At 44.2% G+C, this 17,115-nt stretch overlaps 1 protein-coding gene across 1 annotated transcript in view; it reads left to right on the top strand.

The window, feature by feature from the left end:
- The window catches only part of LOC121923524 (zinc finger protein 197-like), a 49,483-nt gene extending 32,368 nt beyond the window's left edge, over window positions 1-17,115 (top strand). Inside the window, exons 9-13 of the mRNA XM_042454042.1 lie at window positions 9,224-9,688; window positions 10,656-10,746; window positions 11,851-11,936; window positions 12,131-12,251; window positions 14,577-17,115. Of these exons, the coding sequence (XP_042309976.1) occupies window positions 9,224-9,688; window positions 10,656-10,746; window positions 11,851-11,936; window positions 12,131-12,251; window positions 14,577-16,204 (2,391 nt within the window). The 3' untranslated portion in view covers window positions 16,205-17,115. The remainder of the gene's footprint in view (window positions 1-9,223; window positions 9,689-10,655; window positions 10,747-11,850; window positions 11,937-12,130; window positions 12,252-14,576) is intronic.

The raw sequence follows: 17,115 nt of genomic DNA, 5'->3' as shown, positions 1-17,115 counted from the left end.
TGGCCTTTTAGCTGCCACATCACACTGTTGACTCATGTTCAACTTGTGGTCTACTAGGACTCCTAGATCCCTTTCCCATGTAGTTTCATTCAGCCAGGGTGTCCCCCATTCTATATCTGCTGTTCGTTTTCTTTTTTTCCGCCCTAAGTGCAAGTACCTTACATTTCTCCGTGTTGAATTTCATTTTGTTAGCGTTGACCCAGTTTTCTAGTCTGTTCAGGTCATTTTGATCTTGATCCTGTCCTCTGGGTATTAGCTACCCTAATTGTGGTGTCATCTGCAAATTTGAAAGTATCCCCCAATTTTGTCCTCAGTCATTGATAAAGAAGTTGATAGGACTGGGCCCAGGACAGAAGCCCTGTGGGGACCCCACTGGTCACTCTCTCTCCCGGATGAAAAGGAGCCATTGTTGAGCACCCTTTGTGTTTGGCGGTCAACCAGTTACAAATCCATGTAACAGTTGTCTTGTCTAGCCCACATTTACAACTTGTTTTGCAAGAAATCATGGGGAACTTTGTCAAAGGCCTTACTGAAATCAAGATAATACTAATCTACACAGCATTCCCTTCATCTAACAAGCTGTAATTTTATAAAAAAAAGAGATCAGGTTGGTCTGGCATGACTTCTTTCTCTGAAACCCGTCCTGGAGTGATGGATTTCGGCACCAGCAGGATTTGGTCTAGATAGTCCCTATGATTGTAAGTATAGCAATTGCCTTCTTCTAAGTGGCATGGTTGTTTGAGTGTTGTCTATGACTCGGGAAACCGTAGTTCAATTTCCAGCTCTGCTATGTGAAACTCACTGGGTGAGTTTGGGCAAGTCACAGTGCTCTCAGCCTCAGGGGAAGGCAAGGACAAACCTCCTCTGAATGCATCATGCCAAGAAAAAAAAAACATGATTCATTCTTAACCCTGGCGAACTTGGAGGGACCATGTAGGATTTAAAATATGCATATCTAAAATATGCAGATGAAACACTACTAGCAGAAAGCATAGGCAGTTGACTCCCTACTACTAGTGAAAAGTGTAGGCAAATGACACTACTACTAGTCAAAAATGCAAGCAGATAACACTGTACTATAGTGGAAAGTGTAAGCAGATGACATCATACTACTAGTCAGACATTGCAGATGACACTACTCCTAGTTGAAATGTATGTGGATGAGACGTGTACTAGTGGAAAGCATATGCAGATGACACTACATCTATGAAAAGCGATGCAGATAAACTGTACTACTAGTGGAAAGTGTAAGCAGATGACATCATACTACTAGTCAGAGCATATGCAGATGACACTACTCCTAGTTGAAAGTGTATGTGGATGAGACGGTACACTAGTGGAAAGTGTATGCAGACAACAACATGCACCAGTGGAAAGTGTAAGCAGATGACACTGTACTACTAGTTAAAAGCATATGCAGATGACACTGTACTACTAGTTGAAAGTGTATGGGGAGTGAGACTGTACTACCAATGAAAAGCATTACAGACTTGGAACAATTACTAAGGAAAGTCAAAGAAGAAAGTGCAAAATCAGGCTTGTGGCTGAACACAAAGAAAAGAAAAACAATGGTCAGGGAGGATTTTTGAGTGTATAGTAATAAAAGACAACAACTTATACATAAGGCCACAAACAGTGAACAACACTCAGCATCACTGTGGTGATCCCTCGAGTAATGCCCTGTGCGTGACTATACCTCAGGAGAGTCCCTTAAAAACAACTTTTCTTCCGCTGCCACCACTCAGGAATTGTCAATGAACTAATTTCTTTTTTCCAAGCACACACTAGACTTGCTTGGAAGAGAGACCTCTAGTTTCCTTTCTTGCTAACCCAGAGCAATCAGACTGAAAAAGTCCAGTGTCCCGTCCATCCTTTGTATCGAACAGGGAACGTGCCGTGGGAAGCAGACTCGGGGTGCCCTGAAGCCTTTTACCAAAACCTTGGTATTGTGTCAATGAGGCCAGGGTCCACAAAGGATTGATGCAGGGCTGAAATCTGCGCCTGAATCCCGTAAGCTACCACCTCCTTGTCATCCACCCACAGGGTGTGTCTGAGGTGACAGGAACATGGAGGGATCAGGATCTACTGTTGCGCCAGACTCAGCCACGTGACTTCGCCTGGAGCCATAACATGTATCGTTGTAGGATTTTGTGGGCATTGGGCCTCACATGGCCTAGTTGTCCAAAAGAGAAACATTTAGTAGCCCTTTGCCTGGGTCTTCCCTGTGAAGAGATGAGGATTGTTGAGATGCTTGTGGCTGAGACTGACGGGGCAGTTGGGGCGGATTCGGCGTAGCAGCCTTGGGATTGGGACTGAGAGATGTCCTTGAGCGTTGAAAGTGACGCCCAGCGGCGACTTTTTGTGAATCCAGCACTGGGCAATGGAGGTTGGGCTCGTTTGAGGTCCAAGGTATGTATCCGTAGCCTCTGCAGCCTCTGCAGTGTCTTGGGATTCTTGTCCAACACATGATGGACCACGTCAGGAGGAAAATAAGTTAAGAATTGTTCCAGATCTATGCGAAAGAAGAACTCTTCCAGCGAAGTTATCTTAGCTACCTGCACCAAAGTTCCTCTGTTGCTTTGTATCGCATAAGCCAGGTCTACGGCGGATGAGTCCGGTTTTTTGGGTGTGTCCCTGAAGCGCCTTCTGGCTGCTTCCGGGGTGATACCAGGGCGTTGGCGTGCCTTCCGTACGAAGAGCTGAAAGTTCTCATCTCCCCCCGCGGCATACTGGTTTCCACCTCTCGGAGAACCCTGAAATCTGGGGCCGAAGTTCGTCATATACTGATCCTCCTCCGCGACCCGTGGAGTTGACAGTCCACTGAAAACTTTCCAGGAAGCTTTCAAAATCGTCGCCGTTCCTGTAAAGGGGAAACCGGCAAGGTGGTTCAAGCCGCACGGACGCTGTGGCAGGTGAAGGTTGAGTCTGGGTCCAGTTAGCCAGAAGTTCAGCCACATGGCGGTTCTGGTCAGCTAGCTGACGATGCAGTTCAGAGAACATCTTCTTCTGCATGTCTGTGAACATCGTTGTCATCTGGGCCCACACATCCATGACAAGTGGGATGCGAGCTTGTTGATGCCGTGCATCATCCTCCCTTGAGGTGGTGGGATGTTTTTCCTCGCTCATGGCAGTAATTTTGCCACAGCGCAGAAGCATAGACTAACTGCTAACTGATGTAGACACGCAAAAGCACTAAAAAACAAACAAAAAAACAATAGCTTGCTGAAATGAATGGGTGTGCGTAACCAACTGCACACTGTCCGATGTGAGAGGGGAAAAAGAGAAAAAAACCAAAAAATAAGTCAGAAGATTCACTTTTTCCTGCAGTTTTCTACCTCTAACCAACTAGATGGAGCCCACTGGCCCCTTCTCCTTTAACCAGAGAAAAGAAACAGCCCCTCCTTGAGTGGGCTAAAAATCCCCCTCCCCTTTCCTGAGTCAGAAAGAGAGAAAGAGACCCCAGAAACAAATCCTTGATCCCCTTACTCAGCCAGGTTGCCCTAGCAACCCCCTTTTTGATTCCCTCCCCCCCTCACTTGGAGAGAGAGAGACAGAGAAAAAAATCACTGGCGACTTTGCAATTCTTTGTCTCCAGCCCACCTTCAGCAAAGTGATCAGATCACAGCTTTTAGCAAGCTTGATCTCTGCCTGTTAGGTTACAGGGATGCTGTGGGCAAAGCCACCCCTCCTTTCTGCAAACAGCTCAAACACACACACAGGCAACAGGTCCCCAACCTGAGCCTCTAAGAGTCCACACGACCTTTCCTCTCTTCTCACCAAGGAGAGAGAGAGCAGGAAAGAAAAGCAAAACCCAAGCTCTCTTCAGTTTTGAAAAGGGCCTCCTCCACCCAGAAGCAAAGAAAGAGTAACATCGAGTAAGAGAGCCACACTATTTCTCTTTTACCCTTCGTCGTCGAGCACAAGAGAGGGTGTGGGAGCGAGAGAGAGAAGAGGAAGAGAACTTCTTCAGAGCATCAGACTGAAAGCCATATCATACTCCAAAGTTTCCAACAGTCCAACATCACCACCCGCTGCCTCCATGTGGTATCCTCCCAGTAATGTCCCTTTGCGTGACTATTCCCTCTCAGGGAGTTCCTTAAAACAACTTTTCTTCTTCCGCGCCACCACCAGTGAATTGTCAATGAACTATATTTCTTTTTTCCAAGCACACACTGAGACTTGCTTGGAAGAGAGACTCTAGTTTCCTTCTTGCTAACCCAGAGCAATCAGTAGCCGAGTTCAGGCACAGGTAGAGGAGCAGAGAGACAGCAGATGCTTTTAAAAGAAAGAAGTTATTTCAAAGGAATAGCATAGAATAGAAAGGTATCACTCATACCAGGCCTCCTTGCCCTGCAGGTCAGAAAACACAGTTTACAAAGATATTCATTCAGGCAAGCTATTGGATAAAACATAATAAAAGCCTAGACGCTCTCTCTAACCACATTTCCCAACTACGCTCACGCAGTGATGATGGGCTTTGTAGTCCTTGTGGATTTTTTGGAATCAGGGAGCTGGCTCCGTGCCAATCTGCCTGCATTCCTGAGCCAGTCCTCCGGCTGCTCAGAGGACAAAGAAACAGCATCTGGTTTCCCCAAACAAGCCAAGATGGAGAACAACGAGGCCATGGTCCTACAGGGGTATTTAAAGCCCTCTCTTTGAATCTTCTTGAAAAAGCCGCGCTGGCCCTTCTGATTGGCCAGGTGAGCCTTACGGTCACGCTATGATGTAGCTGCTCATAGCATGTGAGGTCAGCTCTCATAGCAGGTAACTCCCCCCAGATTAACCCTTTGTGGTGTCAGGGAGACTCCCCAAATGACTGGAGGACTTAGTCATCACAATCACAAACAGAGAAGACATACAGTGGTACCCTGGATAATCGATAACCCAGGTGACGATTTTTCGGGTTACGAAAAAATCCCTAGGGATTTATTGTTGCGGCTTAACGAAGGTTTCTTCGGGGTCGAAAAACCTCGGGCTATTTTTCCGCCACGGAGGGCAGCAGAGAGCTATTGTTTCCCATTTAGCGCCTATTGGCAAGTCGGCTTACAAGGTTTTTCCGGGTTAAAAATGAGCCGCGAACGAAATAATTCGTAACCCGAGGTACCACTTGTAATTAAAGTGACGTCACTGCATGTCTTTTTCTGAGCTTCGGACGGCTTCAGATCTTCCTCCGCCAGCTCTTAAGAGACTAACGAAGGATTTTACTTTTAAAGCCAACCTAGCAAAAAACCAGGAGATGGAAATGTTGAAATGATTTTCTCATTGACCAGAATGCAGACGGCAGGCCAAGAAACCAGAGGAAGGCTAGAGATGGGGAGGGCAGCCATGGAAGACTAGACAAGACCAACCTGAGCCCTAAAAGAGAACTTCACTCACGTCTCCGCCGTGGGCCCCTCCCCTTTCCGCCAAGAGGTGTGCTAGTGTGTTCGCTAGAGAGAGGCATTTCCCCCCAAGTGGCTGCCAGTCCCTTGGAGGGCTCTGAGGAGGAGTGAGGCAACAGGAAGGGGCTGGATGCCGCCCCCTTCATCCCAGCGCAGCCACCACCTACGGCCCCTCCTCGTGCCACCACTTTCTCTGGGCTTGGGCTGATGGCCTTTATCCTCCCACCCCAGATGGAAAAAAAAAAAAATACCGCTGGTCAGTTGTCTCGCCCTCCTCCCTCCTTTTGTGTGGGTTTTGCCCGAAGTAGGAGATCCAGTAGGGCTGTCCAGTGGGAGGGAGAAGGGCATGATGGTGCAAAAAGGCAGGGAGAGGGGGAAAGGGCATGGAAGGGGACGCTTGGCTTTGACCACAGGGAAACTGGAAGGGAGGGAGGGTACTTTCAGCAGGTGGAGGCTGGCACCACACAACCAAGGTCCAAACACTGCCGCCAAAACAATCCAGTTTGAGACCCCTTTACACTGCCCTGGCTCAGTGCTAGGGAACCCTGAGACTTAACACTTCATCCTTCCACGTTAACTTGGGTTGGGGCCCAGTTGAATGTGGGGAAATCGCAAATAACAGAAAACAACTGTTGTCTTTAACCTGAGAGGATGCCTCTCTAGGAATCTCTATGTCCTCTCAGTGCAAACTCTGTGGTTCAACACCTGCCAGACATTGACCATAGAGTTGCGGCAGAGGAGCTACAGAGGCCTAGTAGAGTGTTCTCTCTAGGAATCTAAAGGTCCTTCAGTTTGACATTTGGTTAAAGTTGCATTGGAGGACCTAGATGTTCCTAGAGAGCATATTAATAAAATCCGTGGATAATCAAATCTGCAAAAGTCAAAGCCGCAAATGTGGAGCGACGAGTGTAAATTTATTGTGGCACTAGAGCTCTCTGACAGAGAAGGCAAAATGTCTCATAAAACTACAGTTCCCAGTATTCCCTAGCATCGAGGCAGGGCAGTTAAAGCCGTCTCAAGCTGGATTGTTTCTGCAGTGTGTTTTGGACCCAAGTCAGAGGATTGCATGCATTGCTCCATGTCCTAGAGGCATCATTTTTGGTAAAATCATAGAATCACAGAGTTGGAAGAAACCCTCAAGGGCCACCCAATCCAACCCCATTCTGCTATGCAGGAACTCACAATCAAAGCACTTGTCACAGATGGCCATCCAGCCTCTGTTTAAAGACCTCCAAAGAAGGAAACTCCACCATTCTCTGAGGGAGTGTCTTCCCCTGTCATATATCTCTGACCCTCAGGAAGTTCTTCCTAATATTTGGGAGCAATCTCTTTTCCTGTAGTTTGAATCATTGCTCTGGGTCCTATTCTCTGGAGCAGCAGAAAACAAGCTTGAACATACAAGGAAAACAAGGCTGAACATACCCAGCTTCCTCTTAGGGCATGGTTGTCAGACCTTTGTTGTTGTTGTTGTTGTTGTTGTTTGCTTTCAAGTATTTTCCAACATGGCAAACCTATCTTGGGGTTTTCTTGGCAAGAAGTGTTCAGAGGAGGTTGACCATTGCCATCCTTGAGGCTACATCCACACTGCAGAAATAATCCAGTTTGACACCACTTTATAACTGGCATGGCTCTGAGCTCTGGGAACTTTAGTTTCGTTATACATTTGGTTTTCTCTGTCAGACAGCACTGGTGCTGCAACAAGATACAATTCCCAGGACTCCATAGCACTGGACCATGGTAATTAAAGTGGTGTCAAACTGGAATATTTCTGCAGTGTGGATGCAGCCTGAGAGAGTGTGATGTGCCCAAGGTCACCCAGTGAGCCAGGAATCGAACCCTAGTCTCTGGAGTCATAGTACAACACTCAAACCACTATGCCATGCTGGCTGTCTCCTGGGATCTGAAGTCCAAAACAATTGGAGGATCAAAGGTCTAGACTGTCCCTGGCCAAATTCTCCATCACTGGCTATATGATGACCCTAAGGTGAACCTATCATGGGGTTTTCCTGGCAAGATTTCTTCAGAGGAAGTTTGCCATTTGCCTTTCCCCAAGGCTGAGAAAGTGTGACTTGCCCAAGGTCACCCAATGGGTTTAATGGCCAAGTGGGAATCAAGCCCTGGTCTTCAGAGTTGCAGGCCAACACTCAAACCATTACGTTATGCTGGCTCACTGAAGAAATAATGCAGTTTGACACCCTTTTAACTGCCATGGCTCCATCTTACAGAATCTTGGGATTTGTAGCTTGATGAGGCACCAGGTCTCTTGGGCAGAGAAGGCTAAGGACTCTGTACAGTTACAAATCCCAGGATGCCATAGGATGGAACTACAGAACGTAAAGTGGTATCAAATTACATTATTTCTACAGTATAAGTGCACCGTAAATTCCTAGTTCTCAAGGAGCATCAAGTCATTATTTTCATCTGAGGTAGAAAATATTACAAGCATTTCTCTTCCTCTTTTCCTTCTGTCCTGTTTAAAAAAAAAAGCAAAAAAGAAGACTGAAAGGCAACTAAATAACCAAGAGCATATCAAATGACTAGTTAAATATAGGCAAAATGCATATAGAATTTCCATGTAAAAAGGGAGGAAATATAGGATGTAACAGGTAGAATCTCTTTTCCTGTAGTTTGAATCCATTGCTCTGTGTCCTATTTTCTATCCAAAGCAAAATGGAATGGTACTACAGTAGTCCCTCGGGTTACGAAATTAATTCGTTCCGCCGCTCCGTTCGTAACCCAAGTAATTTCGCAACCCGAAAAGGCTTTCCGTTAGCGCTGGAAAGCCGCTAGCCGCGCTTTGTGTTTGAATTTCGCGCCGGAAAAAATTTCGTAACCCGAAAAAAATATCGTAACCCGGAACAGTTTTTTCCAATCTAACTTTTTCGTATCCCGGAAATTTCGTAACGCGATCAATTCGTATCCCGGGGTACCACTGTACAGTATTACTTTTCTTGATCTGGACACTGCATTCGTATTGATGCAACCTAGGATCATACTGACATTTTTACACTGTGAGTTGCAACCCATCCCTTGCCAGGGGTTCATCCTCCTGAAAGGCTGCGGTCCAAGAAGCCAAATTGTTCTTGGTGGCACATTTATGAAGCCAATTATTAGCCCCTGGTGTTTTTCTCTCCTTTACTGTACCATGGCATTCAACTGGGAGAAGAGATGCAATTACAACCTGTGCATCCAGCTCTTTCAGCTTCCTACCCAGAGCCCCATAATCCCTTATGATAGTCTGAAGGCTATACCTTGTAGTGTAATTGATTCCCACATAAACCAAAAGGAAGGGGTAATGATCAGTGGTCTTGCTGAGCCTTGTCAGCCTCCCTGTTATATCGCAGATTTTTGCCCCAGTGAGATAGCATACCTCTCAAACATCTTGTCAGGCCTGCAAACCACTAGTCCTCTACCACTACCACACACCTCTTCCAAGACTTGGATGAGGCCATTCCACATGTTGAATCTACCAAGGTCTCCTGCATGTTCCCTAAGCCTGCACAGCTGCTCTTCCTTGTTATCTCTGATAGGGGAGAGAGCTTCAAATTGATTCTGTAGCTTCAAGATCACAGAACGAATCCTGGCTTTATACTTCTTTGTGTCACATTCTTCCAGGTGTCTACTTCCTGTTCATGGAATATGACTTTCCCAGAAACATCCCCTTTGTGTTCCCCATCCAGGGCAGTCTGCCCTCACTCTCTAATACGCAGTAGATACCCTTTTGTCACGTTTCTGGATCTTTTCTTTCAACAGAGCCACAACTCCCTCACCAAATATCTTGGTTAGTTGGTTTTCTTACAGCCTCTCTCCCCACTAATTTTCCTACTCTTTTAACCTTGCAGGACAATCTGGCAAAAGTGAAAAAATTGCCCTTTTGGAAGCTACCTGTCAAGATGGGAAGGCGAAACTCTGTTGGGCTCAAGTTAGGAAAAGCCCCTCCTGCCATTCAGGCTAAGTGGAGTGGAGCATTCGGGGAAAGAATGGCAAAGAAGAACTTGGAGAAGAATGTCCTTGATTTAGATGTACAGTGCCAGCGCTTCCGGCAGTTCTGCTATGAAGAGGTGGAAGGGCCCAGAAGGGTTTGTAGCCAACTCCACCATCTCTGCTGTCAGTGGCTGAAGCCAGAGAGACACACCAAGGCTCAGATGCTGGACCTAGTGGTCCTGGAGCAATTCTTAGTCATTCTTCCCCCAGAGATGGAGTGCTGGCTGAGGGAATGTGGAACAGAAACCAGTTCCCAGGCAGTAGCTCTGGCAGAAGGTTTGCTTCTGAGTCGAGCCAAAGAAGAAAACGAGAAAGAGCAGCAGGTGAGAGTGTTACAGCCTTGCTGTTTCAAAGGAAATATTTACTTTCAAGGATACAATGTTGAGTCTCTCTTATTTGAAATGCTTGGGACCAGAAGTCTTTGGGGTCTGGGATTCTTTTTTGGTGGGGAGGGGATTTTGAAATACCTGTATTGTATATGTAGTGGCTTAGTGATTAAGATGCCAATTCTGATTATTGTAAGATCAGAAAGTTGACAATTCAAGGCCCAAGTGCCACATGATAAGGTGAGCTCCTGTCACTAGTCCCAGCTTCTGCCAACCTAGCAGTATGAAAGCATGTAAAAGTGCAAGTAGATAAATAGGTATCACTTCATGGGAAGGCAACAATAGCAGTAGCAATAGCAATAGCAAGTACATTTCTATACTGCTTATTAGCGCACTTAAGCAGTCCCTAAGCGGTTTACAATGTGTAAGCTAATTGCTCCCAACAAGCTGGATACTCAGCATTTGGTGCAGTCATACTGGACAAATGGTCAGAGAGTTGTCTTTCACAATGCTGGCTCTTTGGCTTAGTAACAGAAATGAGCACCACCCCCTACAGTCAGTTACAACTAGATATTCATGTCAAGGAGAAATCTTTACCTTTATATAATGAAATATCTTGGACATAGGACCCTAATCTAAACATAAAATTCCTTTATGTTTTATGTACACCTCATACACATAGCTTGAATGTAATTTTATACAATATTTTTAATAATGTTGTGCACATTAAACCATCAGAAAACAAAGGTGTCTCTATCTCAGCCACCCATGAGAAAAGTTTGGAGTATTTTGGAATTCCAAACAAGGGAGACTCAACCAGTTTTTTAAAAATGTCCCTGCTGTATATCCCCCCCCCCCCCGAAATCATACAAAGTGTGGATGGTCTGCCTGACCTTTCCCTCTTCCATCCTTTTCTTAATTCTTCCCTTTCTTAATGCAACCCTTCCTCTTTCTTGTGGTGCAGGTCATGTTTGTGGAAGAGATGGCTAAGGCAGAAAAGTGTCTTGAGACCATGTGGATCATGCCGGATGGGGACAGAGTCTCTGCCTCAGTGGGTAAGGATTGAAACCATATGTATATAAGGAAAGAAATATCAATGGAAGTGTTGCTTTGGGAGGTTGGTGTCCTGCCTATCCTAAGCAATCCTCAAGTCTATCTACATCTCCTGCCCTCTTTCTTTGTGAGGCCCTGGAACAAGACAACAGCCATAATCAGGAAAAAAAACCCTCCTTCTATTAAGGTACAGACACACACCAAGAAGTCCTTAATGACATTGTTCCTCTGTGTAGGTTTGAACTGAAAGATACTTTGCGGGGCAATCTCAGTTAAAATTTGGGACTTAATAAGAGAAACCAACGTGGTCCTGCAAAAAGATGGGTAGTGAATGCAGTATGGAGTCTTCATGTTCAGTTTTCCAACCATCATCTCTACTGCCCGTCCCCTCCAACATCTCCTCATGCCTGAAAACATCAGTCAGCATTCCTTTTTAAATGAGCATCTCTAGTCTTTACAGGAAGTTTGAGGAATTTATTCTTTGTAGATGTGGGTTAGAAAGGGAATACTCACTTCCTTTCCTGATGAGAATGAAAGAAAGATTCTCAGTGGGAAGCTGGACATGACCAATCCAGACAACCAAATGTATTCTCTGTACTCCCCCCCCCATTTTCTTTTTAAACCAACTTCATTCTTTTAACTCCAACATCAGTGTTCTACCCTCTTGAGTGAATTAGCACTTTTAAAACATTTAAACTAATTTTAAACAGGAGTTTTAGATGTTTCCAAAAACAATTTTGTTTATGTATTTAATGTTTTTCTCCACTGTATATTATGCCCACATAAGTTTAGAGACAGTAGACAAAGGCCTTAAAAAGAGAGAGAGAGAGAGAGAGAAATCTGGGGGCAATTTTCCTTGAACCGATTCTTTTTGTTATGGTTTGTGAATATTTTTAAATATTTTGGTACCTCCACCAAACTTGGGGCTGCTCTGAGTCTCACATCTCTTTGTAGGCAACTACACGGTAGAATTAATGCATTTTGACACCATGGGTCAATGCTATGGAATTCTGGGATTTCTAGTTTTGTGAGGTATATAACCTTCTTTGTCAAAGAGGTCTGGTGCCTCAACAAACTCCCCCTTTCTCCTTTTGTGTCCCTCACAGGGGATGGAACAAGGACACAACCAACATGTATTAGTTCATCTTTTGGTTTTGATGGTCTTGATGCAGCTTCAGTGAGACTGGATCAGGTAGGGGGAAGGATTTCTGGAGGGCTGGGTATCCTTGACCCTCTCCCTGGGCATGAAAGACTATTTTCCCTTCATCAAAGATATCCACTTTGAATGTCCTGTTTAATAATTGAAATCTAGTTGAGTAATCCAAGCTACATTTTCTTCCTATTGAGCTGGTACTTTTAACTTATCAGTAACGTGTCTTTCTTCAGGTGATCTTTGAGGAAGTGGCTGTGAATTTCACAAAGGAAGAGTGGGCTCTGCTGGACCCAAGCCAAAGAGCTCTTCATAGGGAAATGATGGAAGAGAATTTCAGGCTTGTGTTCTCTCTAGGTAATTCTATTTCTTTCTTGCAATTCATCAGGTATGTGCCAAAAAATCATTATGGCCTCATTGACCTTACTGTATTTTAGAAAGCCAAGTTCTCATTCACCCTGGCTGATTTCTGAGGTTTCTTTAGACTTTTGTCAAGGTTACAGTGAATGATGTCAGGTCCAGATGTGTTGCTAGAAAACAGTAAGGAGACAAGCTCCACAGCCTCTGAAGTAGCCAACTGTTACTGCTTTTAAAATAGCCTAATACATTTTGACCTGGATGGGAGACGGCCTTCTCCAGAGACCTTTACCAGAAATCACTGGAGTTGAGAACTCTCCAAAACACAGGACCACTGAATATAGAAAGACAAAAAGACTATTTATGATCAATGGTCTTGTGTTTTGGAGAGTGTTCTCAGCTTCATTAATTTCTGCTGAAGGCCCCTGAACAAGGGCTTTTCTCATAATAGTCCGAGCTAGTCCAAAATATAGGGTATTTGACCATCTCAAAGCATGTAGAGCTTTACTCCTTACTTTTTTCTGCTTTTAACATGTTAGATGCGTTGCTAAGCATAGATTACTGGGAGAGACTGGGTATCCTCAAAGGTGTTCCCCAAAAGGACAGTTTGGCTTTCACCAATTGCCATAGTGATTATCTCCAGTTGTCATAGAGAATGAAGGATTGACTAGTCAGAGGGCCAAGAAGAAGTCAAAAGAGGGAGCTTCTCCTCTAAAGAGCAAATACATTTTAGTGGCTCACTTCTTCAGGAGAGGGGAGTCTGGTTTCTCTCATTTAGTTGCTCAAAGGCACACAAAAGCAGCTGAATGTTGCAGAAGGAGGGTGAGCAGTTAGAGGAAACAGAGGGAATGATATGTCCATTCCTTCCTGAGAAGAGAAGAGAAAAGGAGAACTAAGGTGCAAAGGTAGGAGCTGGTTGGCAAATATAGAGACCAGTACTGAATCACAAGATATAAATCCTTGCTTGGATTATAATCCTCACTTGTCTGATTTTCACATGTGAGGATCGTGATTCACACAATTATTCTCCTGCCCTGTTAGATAGGAAGTTATTTTGTAGTGCTCTCAGTAGGAAAACAAGGATCTCCCCCCTCCCCCCCATGGGTTAAATTTAGGATTAGAAGTTGTTTGTGTTTTAAGTTGTTTATTTTTAGTTTAGTATTTATTTATTTTTTTACTTTAGTTTTGTTTTTTGCAATGAGCCAATTGTTCAGTGCTTCCTATGTCTATTTGGTTTGCTTCCTAAAGGAGGTTGTGAAGAGAAAGTTCACAGAAATGGTAGATGAAGAAAAAAATGGGTTCTTTGTCTCACCTGCAAGTGAGGAATCTCCCAAGGTTTGAAAAATACCTTGTTGTCTTTCAGTATTATAATTATCAAGTATTAATTACATCTTTGAATCCACAGATACTGAGACTCTAATCCCAACTACAGATTATTCTAGAGCCTCAGTGCAGCCAATATATCTCCCACAGCATCCCAAGGTCTGGAAAAATCCAGATAGTTCCTGTCTATACTTTTAGAGGATAAAATGAAAGATGCCAAGGGACAAAAATGAATGGAGTGGTTTAAAGGGAAAACCAGACTGAGCAACCACTCCAGGCTACAAAATCCTGCTTATGTAATGACCTTCTGTGGACTTCTGCAGTTGAAGGAGGGGTATAGTGGAGCTCCTAGAATCATAGAATTGTTGAACTGGCAGGGACCACAAGGGCCACCCAGTTCAACCCATTCTGCCATAAAGGAATGTACAATCAAAGTACCTGTGATAGATGGCCATCCAGCCTCTGTTTAAAAGCTCCTTCCAAAGAAGGAGACTCCATCACTCTCCAAGGCAACATATTCCACTGCTGAACAGCTCTTACCACCAGGGAGTTCTTCCTAATGTTTAGGTGGAAACTGTAGTTGCATCCATTGCTTTGTGTCTTAATCTCTGGAGCTGCAGAAAACACTCTTGCTTCATCCTCAATGTGACATCCCTTCAAATGTTAACATGGCTATCATATCCCCTCTTAACCTTCTCTTCTTCAGGCTAAACAGCTCCCTAAGTTTTTCTTTATAAGGCATGGTTTCCAGACCTTTCACCATTTTGGTTGCCCTCCTCTGGACATGTTCCAGCTCCTCAACATCTTTCATGAGTTGTAGTGCCCAGAACTGGGCACTATACTCTTCTCTCTAAATGAGCAATGGAAAGGCTCAGGTTCCCTCTCCAATAGCCTACTCACATTGGTGAAAATGGATGTCAGCTAACCAATTGTGTTAACACTCTGAGGCCAGTTTCCATTTCTCTCTGGAGTTTTAACAAGCTCTTTTATTTTGATTTCCAGATGGTGATTGGAAATTGGGTGAGAATGAAGGGGAACCATGCAGGAGATTGTTCAAAAGAGTCAGATGGAAACAGATGGAACAGAAAGGAAGAAACACTGAAGCTTATGGGAGAAGTAGGAACAAAGCCTCTGCTTTCCAAGGTGGGGAGGTCTGTGGAATCTCAGTCCAAGAAAGGACACAACGGGGAAAGAAAAGGAATGCATGTACTTGTCTACTATGTGGAAGAAGCTTCCATTGTAAACAAAGCCTTGATTCCCATATGAGAACTCACACAGGGGAGATGGCTTTCAAAGCTGGTGAGTATGGAAGCCTCACCAGAGTTAGGAAAGACCTCATTTCCCATCAGAGAAATCAGATGAGCCACAAACCATCTGAATCCTCAGACTGTGGAAAGAGCTTCATTGAGAAAATGCAGCTGACTTGTCATCAAGCAGCTCACACAGGAGAGAAACCATTTCAGTGCTTAGAATGTGGGAAAAGTTTCACTCAGAAGGCACACCTCACTTTTCATCAAAGAACTCATTCAGGAGATAAGCGATTTCAATGCTTGGAGTGTGGGAAGAGCTTCAGTTGGAAAAGAAGCATGAATCGTCACAGAGTATCTCACACAGGGAAGAAACCTTTTAAATGCTCAGAATGTGGCAAGGACTTCTGTCACAAGGCACACCTTATTCGGCACCAAGCAACTCACAGAGTGGAGAAACCATTTAAATGCTTGGACTGTGGAAAGGGCTACAGTCAGAAGTCGCTTCTTGTTTGTCATCAAAAAGTTCACACAGGAGAGAAGCCATTTAAATGCTTGGAGTGTGGGAAGAGCTTCATTCGAAGGACACATCTTATTTGTCATCAAAGAGTCCATACAGGAGAGAAACCATTTAAATGCTTGGAATGTGGAAAGGACTTCAGTCAAAAGTCACTCCTCCTTCGTCATCAAACCATTCACACAGGGAAGAAACCATTTAAATGCTTGGAGTGTGGAAAGAGCTTCTGTCAGAAGACAGACCTCACCTGTCATCAAAGAGTTCATACAGGCGAGAAACCATTTCAGTGTTTGGAGTGTGGAAGAAGCTTCAGTCGGAAGACACACCTCGCTTATCATCAAAGAATTCACACAGGAGAGAAACCATTTAGATGCTTGGAGTGTGGAAAAAGTTTCAGCCAAAAGGCATACTTCATTTCTCATCATGCATCTCACACAGAGGAAGAACCATTCAAATGGTTGGAGTACGGAAAGAACTTGACTCAGAAGACAGACCTCACTTGTTCTCAAAATGGTCATACAGGAGAGAAGCCCTTTCAGTGCTTGGAATGTGGAAAACATTTCAGGCTGAAGATACACCTCACTAGGCATCAAACAGCTCACACTGGGGAAAAACCATTTAAATGCTTGGAGTGTGGCAAAAGCTTTTGCCGGAAGAGGGACCTCACTTGTCATCAGAGAGTTCATACAGGAGAGAAACCATTTGAATGCTCAGAGTGTGGAAAGAACTTCAGTCGGAAAGCTCACCTCACTTGCCATCAAAGAATACACACAGGAGAGAAGCCATTTAAATGTTTAGAGTGTGGAAAGAGTTTCATTCAGAAGATACACCTGATTTGCCATCAAGCAACCCACACAAGAGTGTAGCAGTTAAATGAGAGCAAGCAAAAGAGGTGACATGGTCTTGCCATCAGATTCTGGGTTGATCTGGGACCCCTGAGGGCTGCAAAATGTTGTCAGGACTGCCATTTTAGGTTGAGTGGAAATGACATTGCATCCACCATTTTGTGCCAATAGAAGTGCCATTCCAGTCTCCTTTGGAAACATTGAAGTGGCATGGCTTTTGTAGTTCTTGGATGGGAGGATACCTAATACAGCATTTTATAGCCCTGTGTTTGCCTGTAAAGCAGACTGCTAGGACCGTCATTGGATGAGTGAGGGTCCCAAAGATCATACTGGTTCTTCCATGTCTGCAGCCACACAATTGCCTATTGCTGCTTTTCATTTAAACACTTGAGAGTATGGAAAAAACTCCCTTAAGAAGATAGTCTCAAGTAACATTAAGGAGTTCACATGTACAGGGAACCATTTAAGTACTGGATATTTGGGAAGAGCTGTAGTAGGAAGAGATCCCTTATTTCATACGAAAGAACTGACAACCAATTTTTTTGTCAGAAAAAAAGCCCTGATAATTTTATTCCAACTTTCTTGGCATTCAGAGACATAGCTGTGTTAGTCTGGAATATCATTATACAAGGAGATCTTGTAGCACCTTTGAGACGAATTGTGCAAAAGAAGTTGTCGCACAAGCTTTTGTAGACTGGTTCTGCTTGCTCAGATGTTTTCTTTCAACTTTGTTAGAATTGTTGTAAACAATACAGAATCTGTTAATGCTATGTCAGATAAAAATTAAGTCAAAATACTTACAGTAATGATCAGGCAGATAGGTTTGTTTCAAGTTTTTGTTGACCAGGTCATGTAAAATTATTAGAATCATAGAATCATAGAGTTGGAAGACACCACAAGGGACATCCAGTCCAACCCCATTCTGCCATGCA

The sequence above is a fragment of the Sceloporus undulatus genome, chromosome 2, assembly GCF_019175285.1.
Source record: "Sceloporus undulatus isolate JIND9_A2432 ecotype Alabama chromosome 2, SceUnd_v1.1, whole genome shotgun sequence".
Classification (NCBI taxonomy): domain Eukaryota; kingdom Metazoa; phylum Chordata; class Lepidosauria; order Squamata; family Phrynosomatidae; genus Sceloporus; species Sceloporus undulatus.
The sequence above is the reverse complement of the archived record's forward strand: the minus strand, read 5'-3'. Positions and strand labels throughout refer to the sequence as shown.